At 44.4% G+C, this 18,191-nt stretch overlaps 1 protein-coding gene across 5 annotated transcripts in view; it reads right to left on the bottom strand.

Moving 5' to 3' along the window:
- Nucleotides 1–18,191, bottom strand: part of PCLO (piccolo presynaptic cytomatrix protein) — a 185,870-nt gene that overhangs the window by 88,548 nt on the left and 79,131 nt on the right. For all 5 annotated transcript variants that reach the window (XM_078598792.1, XM_078598794.1, XM_078598793.1 and 2 more), the window contains one exon: nt 14,890–16,724. In XM_078598792.1, the coding sequence (XP_078454918.1) occupies nt 14,890–16,724 (1,835 nt within the window). The remainder of the gene's footprint in view (nt 1–14,889; nt 16,725–18,191) is intronic.

Here is an 18,191-nt window from a genome sequence, read left to right as displayed (position 1 = left end):
CTCCGAAGTGGTGTGGAATTATCTCACTGGCCATTCAATACCTCCAGAATTCCCTGTCATTACCCTGATGTAGCCATTGCCTACTCCAACTATAAACTGTTGCTCAATATGCCCGGTAGATTTCAATGACACGCAGCAATGCACATTTAAAATTGACATTGTAAGAATTATTTTGCACCACGTATTGCCATTAACTTATGGCTGAGTCAATTTCTTCCAACAGCAATCACCATTAAACTAACATGTGCACCGTGATGAATTTATTTTCAATGCATAGAGTAAATGAACCATAAAATTAACCAACTTCCTATAGTTAAAAAAATAAGACCAACACATTCCCCAATGTTATATTATTGTCGATAGCAAAACATGCACACTCTCATTGCATTTGTTATTGGTAACTGAGAGCAAAGTGAAAAAGTGTTGAATAAATAAACACGTCTTTCTTCCTGTGTATTAAATGGAAATTATTAATTATCGCGCTAACTGCAAAACCGTTGAACATTCTGCCAGCTACCTGTCGGCACCATGCAGTTGTAATCTCGGATATTTTACTGTAATTGTTTTTTTTGAAGGCAAAACATGAAATCATTTAGACTCCAGGTCACGATCACCATTGATTTTCCGAGAAAACAAATATATTCTAAACCAATCGATATCCTGTCTGCATTCGATCAGTGCTTATTAAGCCCTTTTTAATTTACAGGTGCTACAACCCGACCTTGCTGCCATTGAGCACGTACACGCTAGTTGATTAAATGAAATTCATGTGAGTTAGTGCACTTCAATGCTTAATCGTCGTCTTCATTAGATGTGTTATGTTATCTTCACAGCATCAGGGAACACAGTTTTAAACCTGACAATATATTTTAAAACCTGGTCTCTCACCATAAAATGTGTTTTTAGTGATTAAGAAAAGGTATAAAATGTTGAATCTCACATAGAGAGTAAATCTTGTCTTTAAGGTGGAGTTCAATGGTATAAGCCCGCAGCAGATGATCATCAGCCATTGTGATCATCTGATCCGACCATTTACTGCAAGATCCGACCATGTCTGTCCAGTGCTCGCCGAGCTGCATTGGCTTATAGTTGCCGAACAAATAGATGATGAGGTTGCACTCATTACACATAAAGTGCTTGCCACAAATGAACCACAATACCTTGTTGATCTCATCAATGAGCATAAACCATCAAGCGAACTCCGGTCATCCTTGCAGCGTCTTTTGGCTGGCCCTCGAACAAAGACGGCCACTGCATCGTGTGCATTCAGATGAGCTGCGACCATCTAGAATGCTCTTCCTTCCGATATTAGGAAGCCACTGGAGCTATGCACTTTTAAATCATCTAGATTGAAAACTAATTTCTTTAGAACTGCTTTTTGTGTTTAATTTGTTGCCCTTCTCCCGCCTCCGATTAGCACAGTTAGCTACGTACGGTGCCAAAGAAGTTCAACGTACATACACACATGATCTATCCACTGCACAATTAAGACCTCCCCAATCTGTCATCATCCCCCATGATCGCGCGATGTAACAATCCGTTTAGTTCCTGCACGCGCACACGCTCAGGTCAGCACTCTAATGTGCTATGAAGAAGGGCCATTGCTCAAAATGTTGCCATTTATATATATATATATTTCTTTTCAGGCCGCAGTGGTATTGACAAATGTGTTGAGTTTATTGGGATATGGTAATTTTTCGTGCAGCAATTGATGGCAAACCAATATTCACCTTTCAAGCAGCTGCACCATGGCTAACTCCGCCACTAAACGGGCCTTCCAGATCAGTGCCTGTCCGCTTCGATATGTGCGCCAGTTACTGCACCCCGCGCTTACATCCACCAACATAATTTCACTCTGACTTAATTACATTTACAACACAATTTGGGTTTGGATGCATCCAGTTAACTTTTAGCGAGATCCTGATGGATGGGCGGCATCTGATCATGTTCAATTATTTGTAAAAGCAGGCGAATTCTAACTTGCGTTCTCTGCACGTGCGTGCCTCTGACAGAAAATAAGCAGCGAGCATAATGAAGAGCGCTCACTTATAACGCTGCCTATCGTTGCTCCGAATAACAATCAACACCACCAATATGTATCTCAGTGGCAGCTGTCACTAGAGCTGCCTATATTTAAAATGAAAATATCTATATAAAAAAACAACGACTTTTGACTTGCAGCTGGAAGTACTGAAAGGATTCGTAATGGAATCTCTCTTTGCATTGTGATATTATAATTGCAGCTTAAGTCGTGGACGAGGTGCGTCTGAACAGAAAATGCCACTTAATCTGCAGGAATTATAAGGTCCTGCTGCGTGCATCAATGTGAAAAATAAGCATCAGTGTGCCCGTATGGTTTGCCAGGCAAAGGTGACACAAACATCCTTCAATTTGGCATCAGAGAGAGAGATGCAATTGAGGCTTTCAGGCAGCGCAGTCGGTTCTGCCCAAGATTGACGCTGTATTAAACCCAACTAAACCAGGGCACATGTCATAGGTATGGCCTCCCTACCTCCCTCTCTCTCTCTCTCTCTAAGAGCCATTACAGCTTCCAGGAACCCATCCCAAGTGCAGGCAATAACAGTGCCACAGCCAAAGGAAATACATTCACACATACCTAATGCAAAAATGCAAAGCATTCTTATTTGCAGGCCAAAGTGCAAAAAAACCCAATTCACCATGTCCGCCACCACTACTGGCTTCTGTCTATTACATTGGCTGGTTATGTACGGTGCAAAAGAAGTTCAACATACATACATATATATTCGTCTGTTGTGGACAGGCGGTGCAGTTGTTCGGCTCACTGTGCTGCAAATCCGGTGATGTAAGTTGTATTCCTGGCCATGGCTGACATCAGTGACGAGTGATATCGTGAGAACCCCTCCACACCATCACCACCTCTTCACAAACCTGCACTGACTAACGCCCATGACCGACAAGGCATGGGGAGGCCTTCACACAGTGAAATTACATTAAAATCTTATTCCTATTCTTGGTTCTTTCGGTAAAGTCACGTAGAAGGGAAATAATAAAATATTTTTAATATTTTTATTATTTCCCTTCTAGAATATGAATCCCTGCAGTCACAAAAGCTTTAAATAAAAAAAAAACGTATTCCTATTATTATGGCGAGGCAGTGTTCATTTCAGATAATCTAAATAAACCGAAAACCTGAACTAGAAACTGGAGTTAACGACTTATTTTCATGGATTGAAACCAAAAAGCTACTCTCTCCATACGTCCGTTTGTCTCTCAGAATCTCAATTCGTCTCTGTGTAGTTCTGTCTCTCTGTAGCTCTGTCTCAGTAACTCGCAACACACAGAAATGTTTTTTTTTTGGGTTAGATCACGTAATTCTAGATTTGAAGCTTTCGTGACTGCAAGGATTCATATTCTTAGGTTTTTTCGGTAAAGTCACGTAGGTAAAACATTAAAATTAATGAAAGTAAAATAAAATAAAATAGATCACGTAAATATGTAAATGTGTCGTTAAAACCCACCACCACCCGACACAGCCAACTAGTAAGGTTTGTCACGTAAACAGAACGTGCCAATTCGTCACTAGTACAGCACACCGGTGCGTTGGAGAGCCAAGCCACAACATTTACAATCCGAGTACGACGTTTCGCCAATAATTACAACTAGCTTCATCAGGCGACAGCCAGATTTGTGGCGGGTTTTAACGACACATTTATATATTTACGCGATCTAACCTAAAAAAAAAACCTCTATTACTGATGATATTGGTCGCGAAAGCCTACGTGTTAAAGACACAGAAATGTGTTTGAAGCAACCAAAACACATCTCTCTCTCTGCTTTGCAAATAGACATTGCACATTGGCAGTGTAGCAACATAAAGGCCTCCGATGTAGTCTATATTGTAAAATGTAGCCTGTATTGTAAAATAGAATATGCAGGGGATCATTGTTTAGGCTATAGGGAAGATCTTCGTTTTTGCAAAATTTGTCGTTGATATTTTTTTTAGCTAATATGCAAATTCAAAGTGATTAAAACCTATTTTTTTTTGCAGATGGTTAACTATACGTTTACGTTCTGTGACCGTTTTGAACGGATGGAACAATAATCAGTTCAGTTGGTTTTGGGGTAACATGAACCATAGCCAAAAAAATGTACCCGTAAAAACAAAGTTTTTCACTATAAATCCTTTATATGCGTGGTGGCTAGAGTCCTCTCGTCCTCTGGCTTGAGATGGCTGCCACCTATGGGTCAGATGATTGCCTGCCACCATTAAGCAATTGGTAATTAAGTATAATTTATTTTTTCCTAAAAAGTGTAACATTTTTGGAAAAAAACATTTTCACGAAAATAAATTGTCACGCACAACGAGTCTGTGTGCAAAATGTCAGCTCGATTGGATCACGGGAAGTGGGTTAAAGAACGACCGAAAGATTTGCACGGTCGTAAGCGCGCAAGCAAGCAAGCAAGTTAACTTAATATAAAGGATTTAAAAAATGTATCCATTCGACTCACCGGTGAGTGATACATGTGGCGAGTTTTTTCTCTCTGGCTGGTGTTCATGCAACACTGCCAATGTTTTTTCCTTATGGGTGCTGCGGTGGCGAGGTGATAACTACCTCGCCTGATATGCAGGAGGTTGTGGGTTTGATCCCGACCCTGACGCCTGCTGTATATTTGAAGTTTGCATTTTTTCCCCGTGGTCATATTGATTTTCCTCCGGGTCTTCCAGTTTTTCCCTCCACATTTAGAATCTACATGCGAATTAAACGTATTTGGCTGCTATACATTTACACGTGATAAGTAACTTTGTTGAGCTATCATTTCTGTCCAGATCGCTTCTACAAAAGAGCTACATAACTCCGTGGGCCTTATCTGGCAAAAAAAAAAGTTGACTTGAGTTATTTTTTTTGCATTTCTTTTTACACGAAGCTGCACCATAAAAATATTGAACGTGCCCCAAGTGAGTTTCCGATGTGGAATGTGTCACTGCCATGTTACTGAAAATATTCTGGTCACTCCCCTCCTCCTTCACCAAAAATAAAAACTTTCTTAAACATTTTCTCACGGTAAAGTAACATGAAAGAAACGTGCAACTGCAAACAGGAAAGTAAACGTGATAAAGGAAACATTTTCCAGACTCTGGCGTCTGGAATCGATGTGCGATGTTGTAGATTAGAGTTCACTCGTATAAATCACGACAATATATAGTTTTGCGCTTAAACATGTCTCTGCCACATTTGCTGATGGTAGGGATTCACACTTCTGTACCAAATACCAAACTACGCTTATTTCCAGTACCGGTCCTGGCCTCCCCACCCATCACTAACCCACACCGAATCAACACGGTGAGGTATGATGAAGCAATCCCTCGCCGCCCCCCCCCCCCCCATGATCGACACGGCATCGGGAGGCCTTCATCCAGAAGTGTATTGACAAAGCAAGGCTGTGAACTATACGAACTGTAGCTTTGCTTGCTCATCGTGGCGAAGTAAATCAGATGAGAGACGTTGTTAATGAAGTAGCTGTCTGCCACGCGTGCCTCTTCTTGACATTTACCAACTTGCCCGGCAGGTCTCATGCACCCAATGCCCCCACTAAGTCACCCAGTGCTGCAAAACTGCCGAGGCACAAGCGTCAAAGGAAGGCTTTGACAAGCCATTGTCGAACTGCTGGCAATGGTCACCATATATTGACAATCTCTTTTGCACGTGTGTGGTTTTTTTAATCATGTGGGAAAAGTAATTTTAATTTTCACTTTACTGAGCAGAGCTCATATGAGCAGGTAAACTATATTTAGAGTAAATGATCATGATTTTTACATGCTGTTTATTTCACTTCACCAAAAATGTGAACGGAAAGTGTAACGTGTGGTTTTATAAGTGTAAATGAAATTCCACGTGTCCGACCGATGAGCGGTGCTCACGTTTAGCCAGCTCTAAGACAGGGGCTCGATTTCTTACTTTACTTTCGGGAACGTTGCTAGGCTGGCTTGAAGTACCTCCGAATAGCATGGTCGGCTACATACGGTGTGAAATCATTGGTGTTAGGCAATACCACTAGAATACGCTTATCCATAACAATCCTATATTATCTTCTTGGTTCTTTCGGTAAAGTCACGTAGAAGGGAAGTAATAAAATAATAAAAATAAAACATAATAAAATAAAATAATTCTCACGACGTTTCGGCCACAAGGCAAGCAGCCGTCCTCAGGTGATGAACATGTCTGTCGATAAGACAGAGTCTGAATGACACGTCCTAGGCTTGGAGCGTCTATTTAAGCTGGGAGGGAGGAGGAAGAGCGCCTTGACCAAATAATTTGCATATGAAGAGGAATTTAGCATATTTATCCTATAATATTGTACCCTACATTCATATAATCGCATAAATAGGTTTATTAACAGGTTTTGTATAATGAGGACAAAATAAGGCAAGATGGATGTGGCATACTAAACTAATTCCCAAATAATTGTAAAATGTATCACTGGTTGTGGGACATCTGACAGCTAAAGGTATATGAAAGGTCTTTATTTAATACATTCTATGTTTTATACTCAACAGAAGTGCAGGAGGAAATGTACAATACACGTGTAATATTAATACATATTACGCGTGAGCAATTAAAACATTTTTTTGTTTAAGTTCAGGCTGAATTTTAAACACATTTGTCACCTAAAATAATTATTGGACGTATTCAACGATACGTTTGTGCTATATTAGCAATGATACGAATTTAAACTAAGTTAAATATTTATTTGGCTCATGCGCATGCACGTACATGAATACAAGCATTGGGGCATTTGAGTCTCCAATTAAAACTTAACTTTGTGTGTCTGGCTCCATGTCTGCCTTGCCCCGAAAAAGCTTAGACACCAAGAACACATCTGCAAGGAATATAGCAGCATTCACCCATTTGCTCAACCAGGTCAGAAATCGAAACATTGTCCATGCTAATATAGTTCAAGAAGTTAATTCAAGGCTATTGACACTATAGTATCTGCGCTGAGAAACCCTATATTAGCGGGTCTTCTGACAAAAATCATTATTTTTACTTGTTATTAACAGGTTTCCGCGTGTAATCAGGCGACGCAATGGTTCGGAATGACGAATTGGTGGATTTCTAAGGGATGGAGGCACCGTATTCACATCAACGTGGCCTTGCTAGCGGCGTATAATGTGAATGAAAAGGCACAAGCAAGAAACACTGTGGCTGTCAGTCAGCAGGGCTAAAAAAACCGAGGTCTGCGATCTTGCCTGCTGGTAATTCATGGCGCCTGTCCAGATTAAGACAGATCATCGGTCTTTTGGCAAGGCTTCATTAACTGCCTGCCCTGCATATGGAGGTGAAGGGCCTCCATATTCCACACGGCGTTGTGGTAATTAAAACGTAACCTCAAATGTCGTGTATTTACTGAAACCGCTTATTCTCTAAGCCGCTGTTTATAGATCCTTCCCAGCCTGCGTAGGCCACCTTTGGTCCTGCCCAGCTTCGAAACCATCTATTCCACAGACGCCAAGGCAGGGAATGCACCCGAGAGCATGTACCACCGTGGAGATAGAGTCAATGAAACAGGATCGAGTACGGGTGCGAGGAGGATTGTCACATTACAGGATTATGAGAGATGGCGACTGTTTGGCGGCGGCCTTCAATGCTGCAGTGACTTGCTCGGGGTTGATGCTAATTTCATTGTCGCATCACGTGACCTTTGTCACCTCATCACGTGAGGTCTTTCAACCTGGACCCCTTCACCAACATCATACTTTCTTCATCACCTCACCCACTCAGTGACGCATCATATTCACAGATTTAACAAGTATTGCGTTCCTGTTTTCCAAGGTAGTTTACGATAACGTGCAAGAAAATGTTGTCTCAGCACCATTACTCTGTGCTTTTATTTGTTGAATTCTCTTCCTACATTTAAATTATTTAATTGGTTTCAATATACAGTAGATGCGATTGTGAAGCAATGTATTGCTTATGTAACTGGGAGCATCAATATTTTTTACAGATATATTTACATGTAAATTTTACACATGGATAAATAAATAAATTAACGCTGCAGATCAGCTGAACATAATTTTGGCTCACTTTTTTAAAGCCTCGATTGTTGTTTAGAATGTTTTTTTGAAGAATGCATTGATGTTCTCTTTATGAATGACATCACATAAAATTCATAATAAATCGGCTATTGAAAAATGGTAAGATTATAATAGAAACCGTATTGATTTTTTTGTAAATTGTAGATTTCGTTCTAAAAAAATACCTTTAGTATGCCATATGCTTCAGGAAAATTATATATTTTGCTATTATTGGCTTTGTTTTTTTATCTCCCAAGGCTTTATTAATATTAGAATGAAGCTGCAAGATTGGCTCCCTTATTAAAGCTTAACAGTGACTATACAGCCTCTGTAGGGCTCTAGATATGCTCCTGTATACATGGCCACTGACATGCCTGCAGTGAGAAAATGACACATATTAGGTGCATAATGCGACAAATCTGCCACTTCAAAATGGTTCGATTAAACTTAGAAGACAATGCTCACGAGACCTATAAATTAGCCGCTAAAATTCACTCAACTTAATTTTACAGCTCAATTTAATTTCCACTGGAGGATAAAATGGCCATCGCAACATTGCGTCAGTCACCGGGGGCTGTTTGATCTCCGTCACTATGCTGGTGCTGCTCCGTGTGAGTTGGTGAAGTGGCAGGGGAGGGAGAGGAACGACCGGTTCAGATGTGACGTGCCACTAACGTTAGCCGTGGCTGAGAATCAAACATTTTGCAGGCGTCACAGCAAACCATCTCTCTCCCATGATAATAATAATTTTTTTTACGGCAAATCAAAAAAAAAATTGGAAGGATGTGTGATCATATATGGCACTGTAATTGAAAGTAACATGTTTTAAAAATGCAATGAAACTTTTTGCAAATAATTGTAAAACTCTAGAGTAAATACATAATATATATTCTGGTATAATTCAAGTAGCATTGTTGTATGTTTTAGCTGTGGAAAGTGACATTGCGGTGACATATTATGCTTTTTCAACATGCTGACGTTTATTATTGATCTTATTTATTCCTCTGCAATAGCAGGCCAAACCTTGTTGCAACTTATTATTATTATTGTTTTAAATTAAAACCTCCACAAATAAATCGGTGGTATTTCAAGCAGCGTTCATTTGGTAAAGAAAATAAGTGACAACATTGTTTGTCAACAGTAAAAAAAAAATAGTCAAAAGTGAGTATGATTGGTAGAAAATCATGATCCATGACAATAACTACAAATACCCACGAGAAACCCAAGCATAACAATGATGAGATAAAAAAATAATGAGTCTGATTGAAGATGCAGATGAAAGTAATTTTGCGGTGTTTTTAGAGACTGCATTGCACTGATGAATACCAAACTTTGTGATTGACTCGATCGGTGTAAATAAACACGATTTACTGGGTTCACTCATTGGCTGACGTGGTGATATTGGGGTAGACAAAATTGCACGCCTCCTCACTCCGACCAACATTTCACGACGAAGAGTGGATTACGATTTATGGCTGCTACACGCGTGTAAGAGAACGACTATGTGACATCCACAGACTATGACTGGACTCAAATCCCCCAAATTGTCTATACAAAGACTGTGACCAGAATATACAATGCTGACTAAATTATGAACTGGTTTCTAGCCACGTTCATACCGTGTGCCGAGAATCCTTTCATTTTGTCCCCTTGATAATGAAAAGGAAACATACAAATGTGCCTACAGAAGAAAGGCTCAAACCTGTACACATTGCACAAAGAAGCAACGAGAGACGCCTTCTCAGACTCACACTGAGAGACAGAAAAAGAAACACGTGGACGAGGGAACAAATGGAAATTAGAAGCATCGTATCGACCGGCAAGGAAGTGAGTGAGCTCTGACCATGAGAACGGTCACCATGAATATGGAGACCGGGCTCCAAGGCAGAAGAGGTGAGATGGGTGAAGGTGTTGTAGCACCGTGAGGGGTTGGCGATGGTGTGGGGAGGGCCTTCATCTGACGGTGGATATAATATAACAATTTACATTTCGTAAGGGGCATTTCATCCAAGGATCCCAATACGCCGCCGTGTATGGAAAGCAGGAAATAAGACAGAGCCAGCAGCGTAAACGACCACAACTATTGAAATTTTTTTTTTAAAGAGGTGAGTTTTCAGGGCAGCTTTAAATATCTCGAAAGATTTTGATTGTCTAATTGTCAGAGGCAATGGTCCTGGAGCTGCACAGAAAAAGCTCGATGTATGATCTATATCAGCAGCCAAGATCATGGCTGCTGCTGCTGTTGATGGTGAATGGAAGGAAACTCATCTTCTTGGTTCTTTCGGTAAAGTCACGTAGAAGGGAAGTAATAAAATAATAAAAATAAAACATAATAAAATAATAAAATAACAGTGAGAATTTCTTTATTATGTTTTATTTTTATTATTTTATTACTTCCCTTCTACGTGACTTTACCGAAAGAACCAAGAAGATGAATCCCTGCAGTCACGAAAGCTTTAAATCGAAATGGAAGGAAACTGTAGTAAAAAATATAACTTCTGGCTGAATTTAATTGATTGGCCGTGTCGGGTGGTGGAGGGTTACGACACATTTATAATAACGCGATATAACCCCAAAAAAAACCTTCATTATGAATAATACTGGTCGCGAAAACCTACGTGTTAAACTGAATTTAACTTTCGATTTAAAGCTTTCGTGACTGCAGGGATTCATCTTCTTGGTTCTTTCGGTAAAGTCACGTAGAAGGGAAATAATAAAATAATAAAAATAAAACATAACAATTATCACGACAGACCTGTTCTTCACCTGAGGACGGCTGCTTGCGTTGTGGCCGAAACGTCGTGAGAATTATTTTATTATGTTTTATTTTTATTATTTTATTATTTCCCTTCTACGTGACTTTACTGAATTTAACTGCCATGAAAAACACCGATTATAATGACACACTAGTTATCATCAGCTCGCATCACTTGACTATCCCCTTATAACCCTTTATACTTTTGCTACACTGCATTCGGCCCTCATCAAACACTAACCCAGGGCTTTAACACCCATCCCGGATCACGGCCTCAAAACTCCAAGAAGCGCCGTTGCATCTGCGAGGGAGATTTACAAATGGAAGACCGAATGCTGTAGTTTACCTTAACACTCAACATATTCAACACAACAAACACAGTATTCATATATTATTGAGCGCAGGCTGCACGAGCCTTGTCCTCGTAGTCCTTGCCTGCAATCCAGTAACTTGCAGGCTGACTCACAGATCATGCATAAATGAGTCGTGAATCACCGGTTCTATCAAGGGCCGTGATGTCCATAAAACATCTGCCTGCTAACTAACATGATTCCTTTGAAGGCAGCAGCATAGCAAGAATGTTTAATAATAATTAATTACATCTGTAATGCAGCTGCATCCTAATGCGCTGTCTATGGAAAGCAGGAAATAAACAGAATCAGGGTAAAAGGCTAGAACTAGGCAGTAAAGGCCAATTTAAAGCGGTTAGTATTCAAGACAGACTTAAAAGGCTTTACTGACTCTGATCATTCTTATTACCTTAGGAAATGCATTCCCTAGTCTGGGAGCTGCACTGGCAAAAGCCGTTCACCCCGGGAAATTAGCCTTCACCTCAGATTCCTTAGAGGAAGGCGATCCAAAGGTTTCGGGGAGCTCGTTGGAGCGTAAACAGAGATCATCCCTGCAGATATTGGTGGGGCTAACTCATTGAAAGCCGTGTAGATCAGCCGCAGGATTAGATACAGGATATCTGTGCTGAGTTTCAGAGTGCTCTGGGCACACTGGCTTCATCACCCAAGCCTATAAACAAACGTCTTTAATTTTAAATAGAAATCACAATAATAACACGTGACCTATTTTTTTTGACAAAAGATGTAAACAAGCACTTGTTAGAAACTCGTAAAAAAAAGACCAATTCAATGGCTCTTATACCCTGTAGAAATCTCTCGAGTATTTAAGTAACGGTCAGAATTCTTTATTGGAATAGCCACAGCGCTAATGTCACGGATGACTACGCGTGGATGAAAACCATGGGCGCTGGCACGGTCCAGCGGTGGCGCGTTCGCCGCTTTTTGCAGAGGGATCACAATTCGAATTCGGGAGGCCGCCCTGGTAAATACCGCGAGAGTATTAACCACAAAGAAATGCTACGCATCGTCTGCTTCAAAGTGGACGTTAACGATCCCGTGATGTCATTCGCAAGAGAAGGCCGCTTATGTGCCGGCCTCATGGTCCAAATATTGACGAATAAATAAATAAATGACCCGCGGATTACTCAGTTGAAAAACGTACAGAGCAATCATTGCCTGCTACTGCCAAAACTTTGTATGACCCTCCTGAAAGACAGACTCAATGAGACTTCCCGGGGTAAAGAAATGTAGTCACAATGGTGTGTAATAAAATAAACAGGACCCTGCGGGGTGGGCTGGTAGGAATAATACTTAGTACCGGTACAGGGATATCGACCGGGCTGGGTGGGGAGGGGCTGGGTGGGGAGGGGCTGGGTGGGGAGGGGCTGGTCACCCCGTGGTGTCCTTATAAAACTCAACGTTTAACCTACTCATGCCGGCTTGTGCCCGCCCTCACAGTCGGGCATATTTGCGGAATACACCACGCCGCCGTTGACCCTGGCCATTGACCGAGCAACCCAACGTTCCTACCAGCTCCCTCCGCAGGAATGTGTTCTATGTGCCACTCAGTCCGTATTTAGACGCCTATTCTGTTGTTCCACTCGGTCGACTGAACGGGTTTAAGGCAGTGACTGGAGAAAATGTGTTGCCCGTAGTGTGCAAAAAACTCATCTTGCTGTGATTTGCTTACTAATGTAAAAGCGGGGGTGCTGCATCATTGTTTTTAATTATAATATCACTCAAATATTGGTGGGGGGAGAGGGCGGGGGGGGGGGGGGGGCAGGGCTGGGTGGCGCGTCTTACTTCTCGGTGGTTTTGTTTGTGTGCAGATAATAAATCGCAACAAAATTGAAGCAGAGAAGTGCACCGCCTCCTACACCAGTTGACAGCCCCCCCCCCCCAACACCACCCTCAACACCACCCTCCCACCAGCCCTCACCACCTCCCCACCAGCCCCCACCACCACCCAACCCCACCACCACCACCCCACCACCCCCCACCACCACCTTCTGCACTAGGCCTCGCGAAGCCTCCCGCACTAGGCCTCGCGAAGCCTGCCGCACTAGGCCTCGCGAAGCCTGCTGCACTAGGCCTCGCGAAGCCTTCTCTGCAGTAGACTTAGCGAAGCCTTCTGCACTAGGCCTCGCGAAGCCTTCTCTGCAGTAGGCCTCGCGAAGCCTTCCCTGCAGTAGGCCTCGCGAAGCCTTCTCTGCAGTAGGCCTCGCGAAGCCTTCTCTGCAGTAGGCCTCGCGATGCCTTCTCTGCAGTAGGCCTCGCGAAGCCTGCCGCACTAGGCCTCGCGAAGCCTTCTCTGCAGTAGGCCTCCCGAAGCCTTCTCTGCAGTAGGCCTCGCGAAGCCTTCTCTGCAGTAGGCCTCGCGATGCCTTTTCCGCAGTAGGCCTCGCAAAGCCTGCCGCACTAGGCCTCGCGAAGCCTGCCGCACTAGGCCTCGCGCCGTGCTTTTCGTGCACAAATAAGGCGATTAAATGTATCCCGTCTCTGTGTTAATAAATGTATCTGTGTTAAAAAAAACGTGCTGCGTTTCAGTAAAGTAAATTTGAAGCGAATTTTTAAGTTTCGCCGTGAGGCGGCGAAAGCGACGGCCATCTTGTTTAGTTCACAGATCGCAGGGGGAGCGGGCGGCTATCTTGTCGGACAGGGTCATGCCAAGTGTTTGCAGTAGGGGGCGATGTTGATACACGGACGGACGGACGGACGGACACATTAATCTATTGGTGGTCTGGTCCACTTCGTTCCTACCAGTATAATGAAAATAATCAATGGATCCAAGCTGCGGAAGTCATGCTGGTGAGAAACTTGTGGCAGAATCTGCGTGCTCTGTTGGATTGACATTTCACATCGCGCGGGAAATTCTTTGCTATCTGGATGAACTTTCTGATCACGCCCATGGAATGACATGCATGGATGTTAGCGACAAGAGCAGTGTTGAAAAAGCCAAGGAGATTATCGTGTGCTCCTGTGTTTTTTCGTCACAGCACAAGAGTTTCTGATTGTCAGAAACATTGTCCGAGAAAGAAATGTACCATACTCTGCAATGGCTTTATTATGCCACATAATGTACGCATATGCTGGCACACTGCTAAGTGTTAACAGGAACGTTTATTTAAATGAACGGTGATATATTTACATGCAGTTTCTTTGTTGCTTTCTCCTTGAACGTGATTGTTCGAATTTAGCCTTGTTGTCCCTGACACATTTGACTTGCATCCCACTGGGATATTTGCACAGTGTTGGTGTACGGTGATTTTTCTGCAATATTTTGCTGTCTTTTCTTGGATTTTCTGTTTGCACATAGTCACTTTAAGATGTTTTATTGTTCATGTTTTTGTTTTTGTTTGTTGCGGTTGCACCCGATTCAAGAGCCGAATGGCTCACAGGGCTATACCTAATAAATGAACTTTGAACTTTGAACATTTAGTTTAATTCATTATTGCAATATTGCTTTCACTCCGGCAAACTAGGTTAATCCTGGTCTCTTGAGTTCTCACCTGGAAAAGTACATTAAACTAAACTAACTTCACATATGGAGTGCTTATAAAAATAAACATTGACGCAAGATGCCCTGCTTTTTTCACTAACACTAAAGTTCCATGCAACTCGTAGATTAATTCCACCAAATCATTTGCACCACCACCACCACCACGAACAAACAACAACAACAATATTTCATAGTAAAAAAAAAACATGCAGATAAATAACAAACTTACCAGGCAGCTCTGCTGCTGAAACAGCTGGTAGGACGTTTTCCCATCCTCGCCCGTGGGACTCAGAGGCTTGGGATCTGACATTGAGCGCTGCATGGGCTTGGTCATGCGCAGGCTCTGTAGGTGCTGCGGTGGCGGAGTCACGGAGCCGGACGCTTTGGCCGAGCGATCGTAGGGGGACACCGGGGAGTCCAGCATCTTCCCCGATGTGAGCGGCGAGATGGGCGAGTGCAGCACCTGCGGAGATTTGGGCGGCGAGCGCGACATCGGAGTGGCCGTTCCCGTCTGCAGGTGGGACGAGTAGCCCAAGGGCTTCAGGCCGCCCGTCGGCTGGGGGTCCGCTTCGTGCTGTCGCTGGTCACACTCCGTGTCCGTCTGGCAGGCGAGGCTCTCCCCGTGGAATGTTTCTTCGGTGGCCGAAATGTCGGACATGGTCGGGTAGCCCGAGGCCGAACGGGACCTCTGCGATGGGGTGATGACCGTGTCGTCGATCTCGGTCTGAACGGAGCAATTGGAGGTCATCTGAATGCCGATGCTGGCCATGTGCTTGGTTTTCTTTTTGAAATGTTCAGCCTCGACGCCTCCTTCGTATTTCGGAAGCCTCGGGCGCCTCCTCCGTGACGAGTAATCCCAGTCGTCCATGTCCTCGTCGTCTGTCTGGACGCTGGTGTCCACGCTCCTGGAGGTTCTCTTTCGGCGGCCGCCGTACCACTGGCTCCCTTCATCCTCTTCGTCGGTCTGCATGCCGCTGTCCACGATCCTCTGAGGCCTGTACCTCCCGTCTTGCGATTGCTTTTCGTACTGAGCGGGCAGGCGAGGCATGGACTGCTCTTTGCGGAGGATGTCTCCTTTTCTGAGGCCCATGTCTTTGAGGGACATGTCGGAGACCGAGCTCACCATGGTGCGGTGCATGTCGAGGGTAGACATACCTTCCTGTGCAAACCTAAAGGTGCCCTGCTGATTCTTAGCTTCTGGGCCGAGCAGCCGAATTGGCTCCTGCGAAACAAACTGTTGGCCGAGTCCCTCCTGCCAGAACTGCCCATCGGCAGCAGAGGAAACTTCCGTGACGGCGATTTCGTACGGGTAGCTGTACCCCTGACCCTGCTGATGCTGCTGTTCCTCAAGCTGCTGCTGCAGCCGCTGCTGCAGCTGGTGTATCTGCTGCGCGAGCTGCTCCTGCTGCATGATGAAGTGCGCCTGCCTCTCGTCGTGCTGCTGCTGCTGGTACAGCTGCTGCCGCATGCTCTGCAGCTCCTCGAGCTCCAGCTGCATGAGGCGCCGCTCCTCCTCGCTCCGCCTCTGCATCTCCAAGCGCTCGCGCTCGAGCTCCTCCAGCTGCTTCAGCGTGTCCATCTCCAGCATGTGGCCGTGCTGCAGCTTCAGTCTGTCCTGCTGCTGCTGCTTCGCTCGCTCCTCGTCCCCTTGCCACATCGCCTGGCCGCCCAGTGTCCCGTCCGTCAGCAGAGACTGCCGCTCGGCCGCGATTGAAGTCAGGACGGAGGAGGATGAACCCGGGGGCATGGAGACGGCGCTGGCGCCTTCCGCGATCATCTGCTGGATTGGCAGCAGGGTCGACCCGCCAGTAAACACCGCAGTCACTCCCGATGTGTAAACGTCTCCCTGAAGTTGGTCGCGTATAGAGCTCGGCTGGGTGGTAATAGGTAAAGTGGCTGGGATGGGAGTTTGCACTGTGGAATAAATTACACCGTCGGTTGACCTCCACATGCTTGAATATTGAGTCCACAGTTGCTGAGTGGTGGAGGACAAGGCGCTGGCAGTCACTTCTTGACTCCCTGCTGTCACGTACGAGAAGAGGCTGCTCTGCTCCATCACCCCGCCTGGCAAAAGATGTAACGGCAATTACGTTATAAGAATAGGTGTTGCCCTTTCTGGCAACAAAACAGGTGTTAAGATGTTAAACACCAAATAGAAACCTTTCGCAGGGAAACATACCTGCATTAACCGCACGTACTTGTGGTGAACATGCAAACAAGAAAGACGCTCTGGTAATATATGGCATTGTCTTTGAAACTGATTGGTCCACACAAGAGACAGCTTTCTTTAGAGCCCAGTCTCAACCAGTGTTAGACCAGAGAACTCCAATAGGCGAACGGCACAAAGACAATGCCACTATCAGGGTGTAGTGTTGTACAGACGGACTCTTCAACGTCTTTTGTAGCACACACTTTTATTAACACGATCCCTATGCACTGAGGGATATACGGTCCCCTCACCCGTTACACTCAGAACATACAAGCCCCTGTACCCTACAGGCTACTCAATATCCCGCTCTTCCAGTGTCCTCTGACTGGACCTAGGGAGATGTCTCCCGACCACTGGTTACACTGAACCCTAGCCCTGATAAGGGCTGGAGGGCTTGGTCCAGGGTCCTAAGCTTCTTCCGCTGTCTTGGGTCTTCGTGTGGTTCAACTCCCCGAGAGCTCTGAGCGCTCTGGCTTTATAGTTGCTCGTGGCCGGGTTGTCCAATCCCCGGCCACCTTGTGGAACCCTGTGATTGGTCGTTCCCAATATGCTTTTCGATCCCAATTCACCCTATCTGACCCTGACCGTTTGGTCGCGCGGGAAAACCTTGTTTACGGTCAGCTCTCACAGCTTGTGAGACCCTGACCGTTAGTTTGAGCGGGAAAACCTTGTTAACGATTTGCTCTTCGAGTTTGTGAATATCGAGTGGGTAACTCTACTGCAAGGGCATTTATAGCTCGGGGTGAGCAGCTACAATCTGGGATAATTTTTAGTTTGTTGTCCTCCCCCGCCCCCCGACCTCCGATTAGCGCAGTTGGCTATGTACAGTGCGAAAGAAGTTCAATGTACAGTAGAACCCCTCTTAACGACCACCCCATGTTAACGACTCGTCGCTTAACGATGGGCCTCCATAGAGCCCAATGTGTAGTGTATGGTAGTGTATAGTGTAGTGTATAGTAGTGTATAGTGTAGTGTATAGTAGTGTATAGTGTAGTGTATAGTAGTGTAGTGCCTCCATAGAGCCCAATGTGTTCGCTTACCGACCATTCCCCTGTTAACGATGGGCTTACGACGAGTTTGTGACCACCAATTTCGGCCAATTGGCGAGCTCCAAAGTGATCTGACCAGGCCTCGGCCAATCGGCGACGTCCATTCATGAGCGTTGGGGCATTTTTTTACATTCAGTGTCTGCTACGCTTTGAAGTGGAAACATCCACTTCGCTTAACGACCAAATCACTTGACTGGTTTCGTGGAACCAATTACCGTCGTTAAGAGGGGTTCTACTGTATATATATACGTTAACAGTGGCACTAATCGCCAC

The sequence above is a fragment of the Lampetra planeri genome, chromosome 11, assembly GCF_965212315.1.
Source record: "Lampetra planeri chromosome 11, kcLamPlan1.2.h2, whole genome shotgun sequence".
NCBI lineage: Eukaryota > Metazoa > Chordata > Hyperoartia > Petromyzontiformes > Petromyzontidae > Lampetra > Lampetra planeri.
This window is presented reverse-complemented; position numbering and strand designations above follow the sequence as displayed.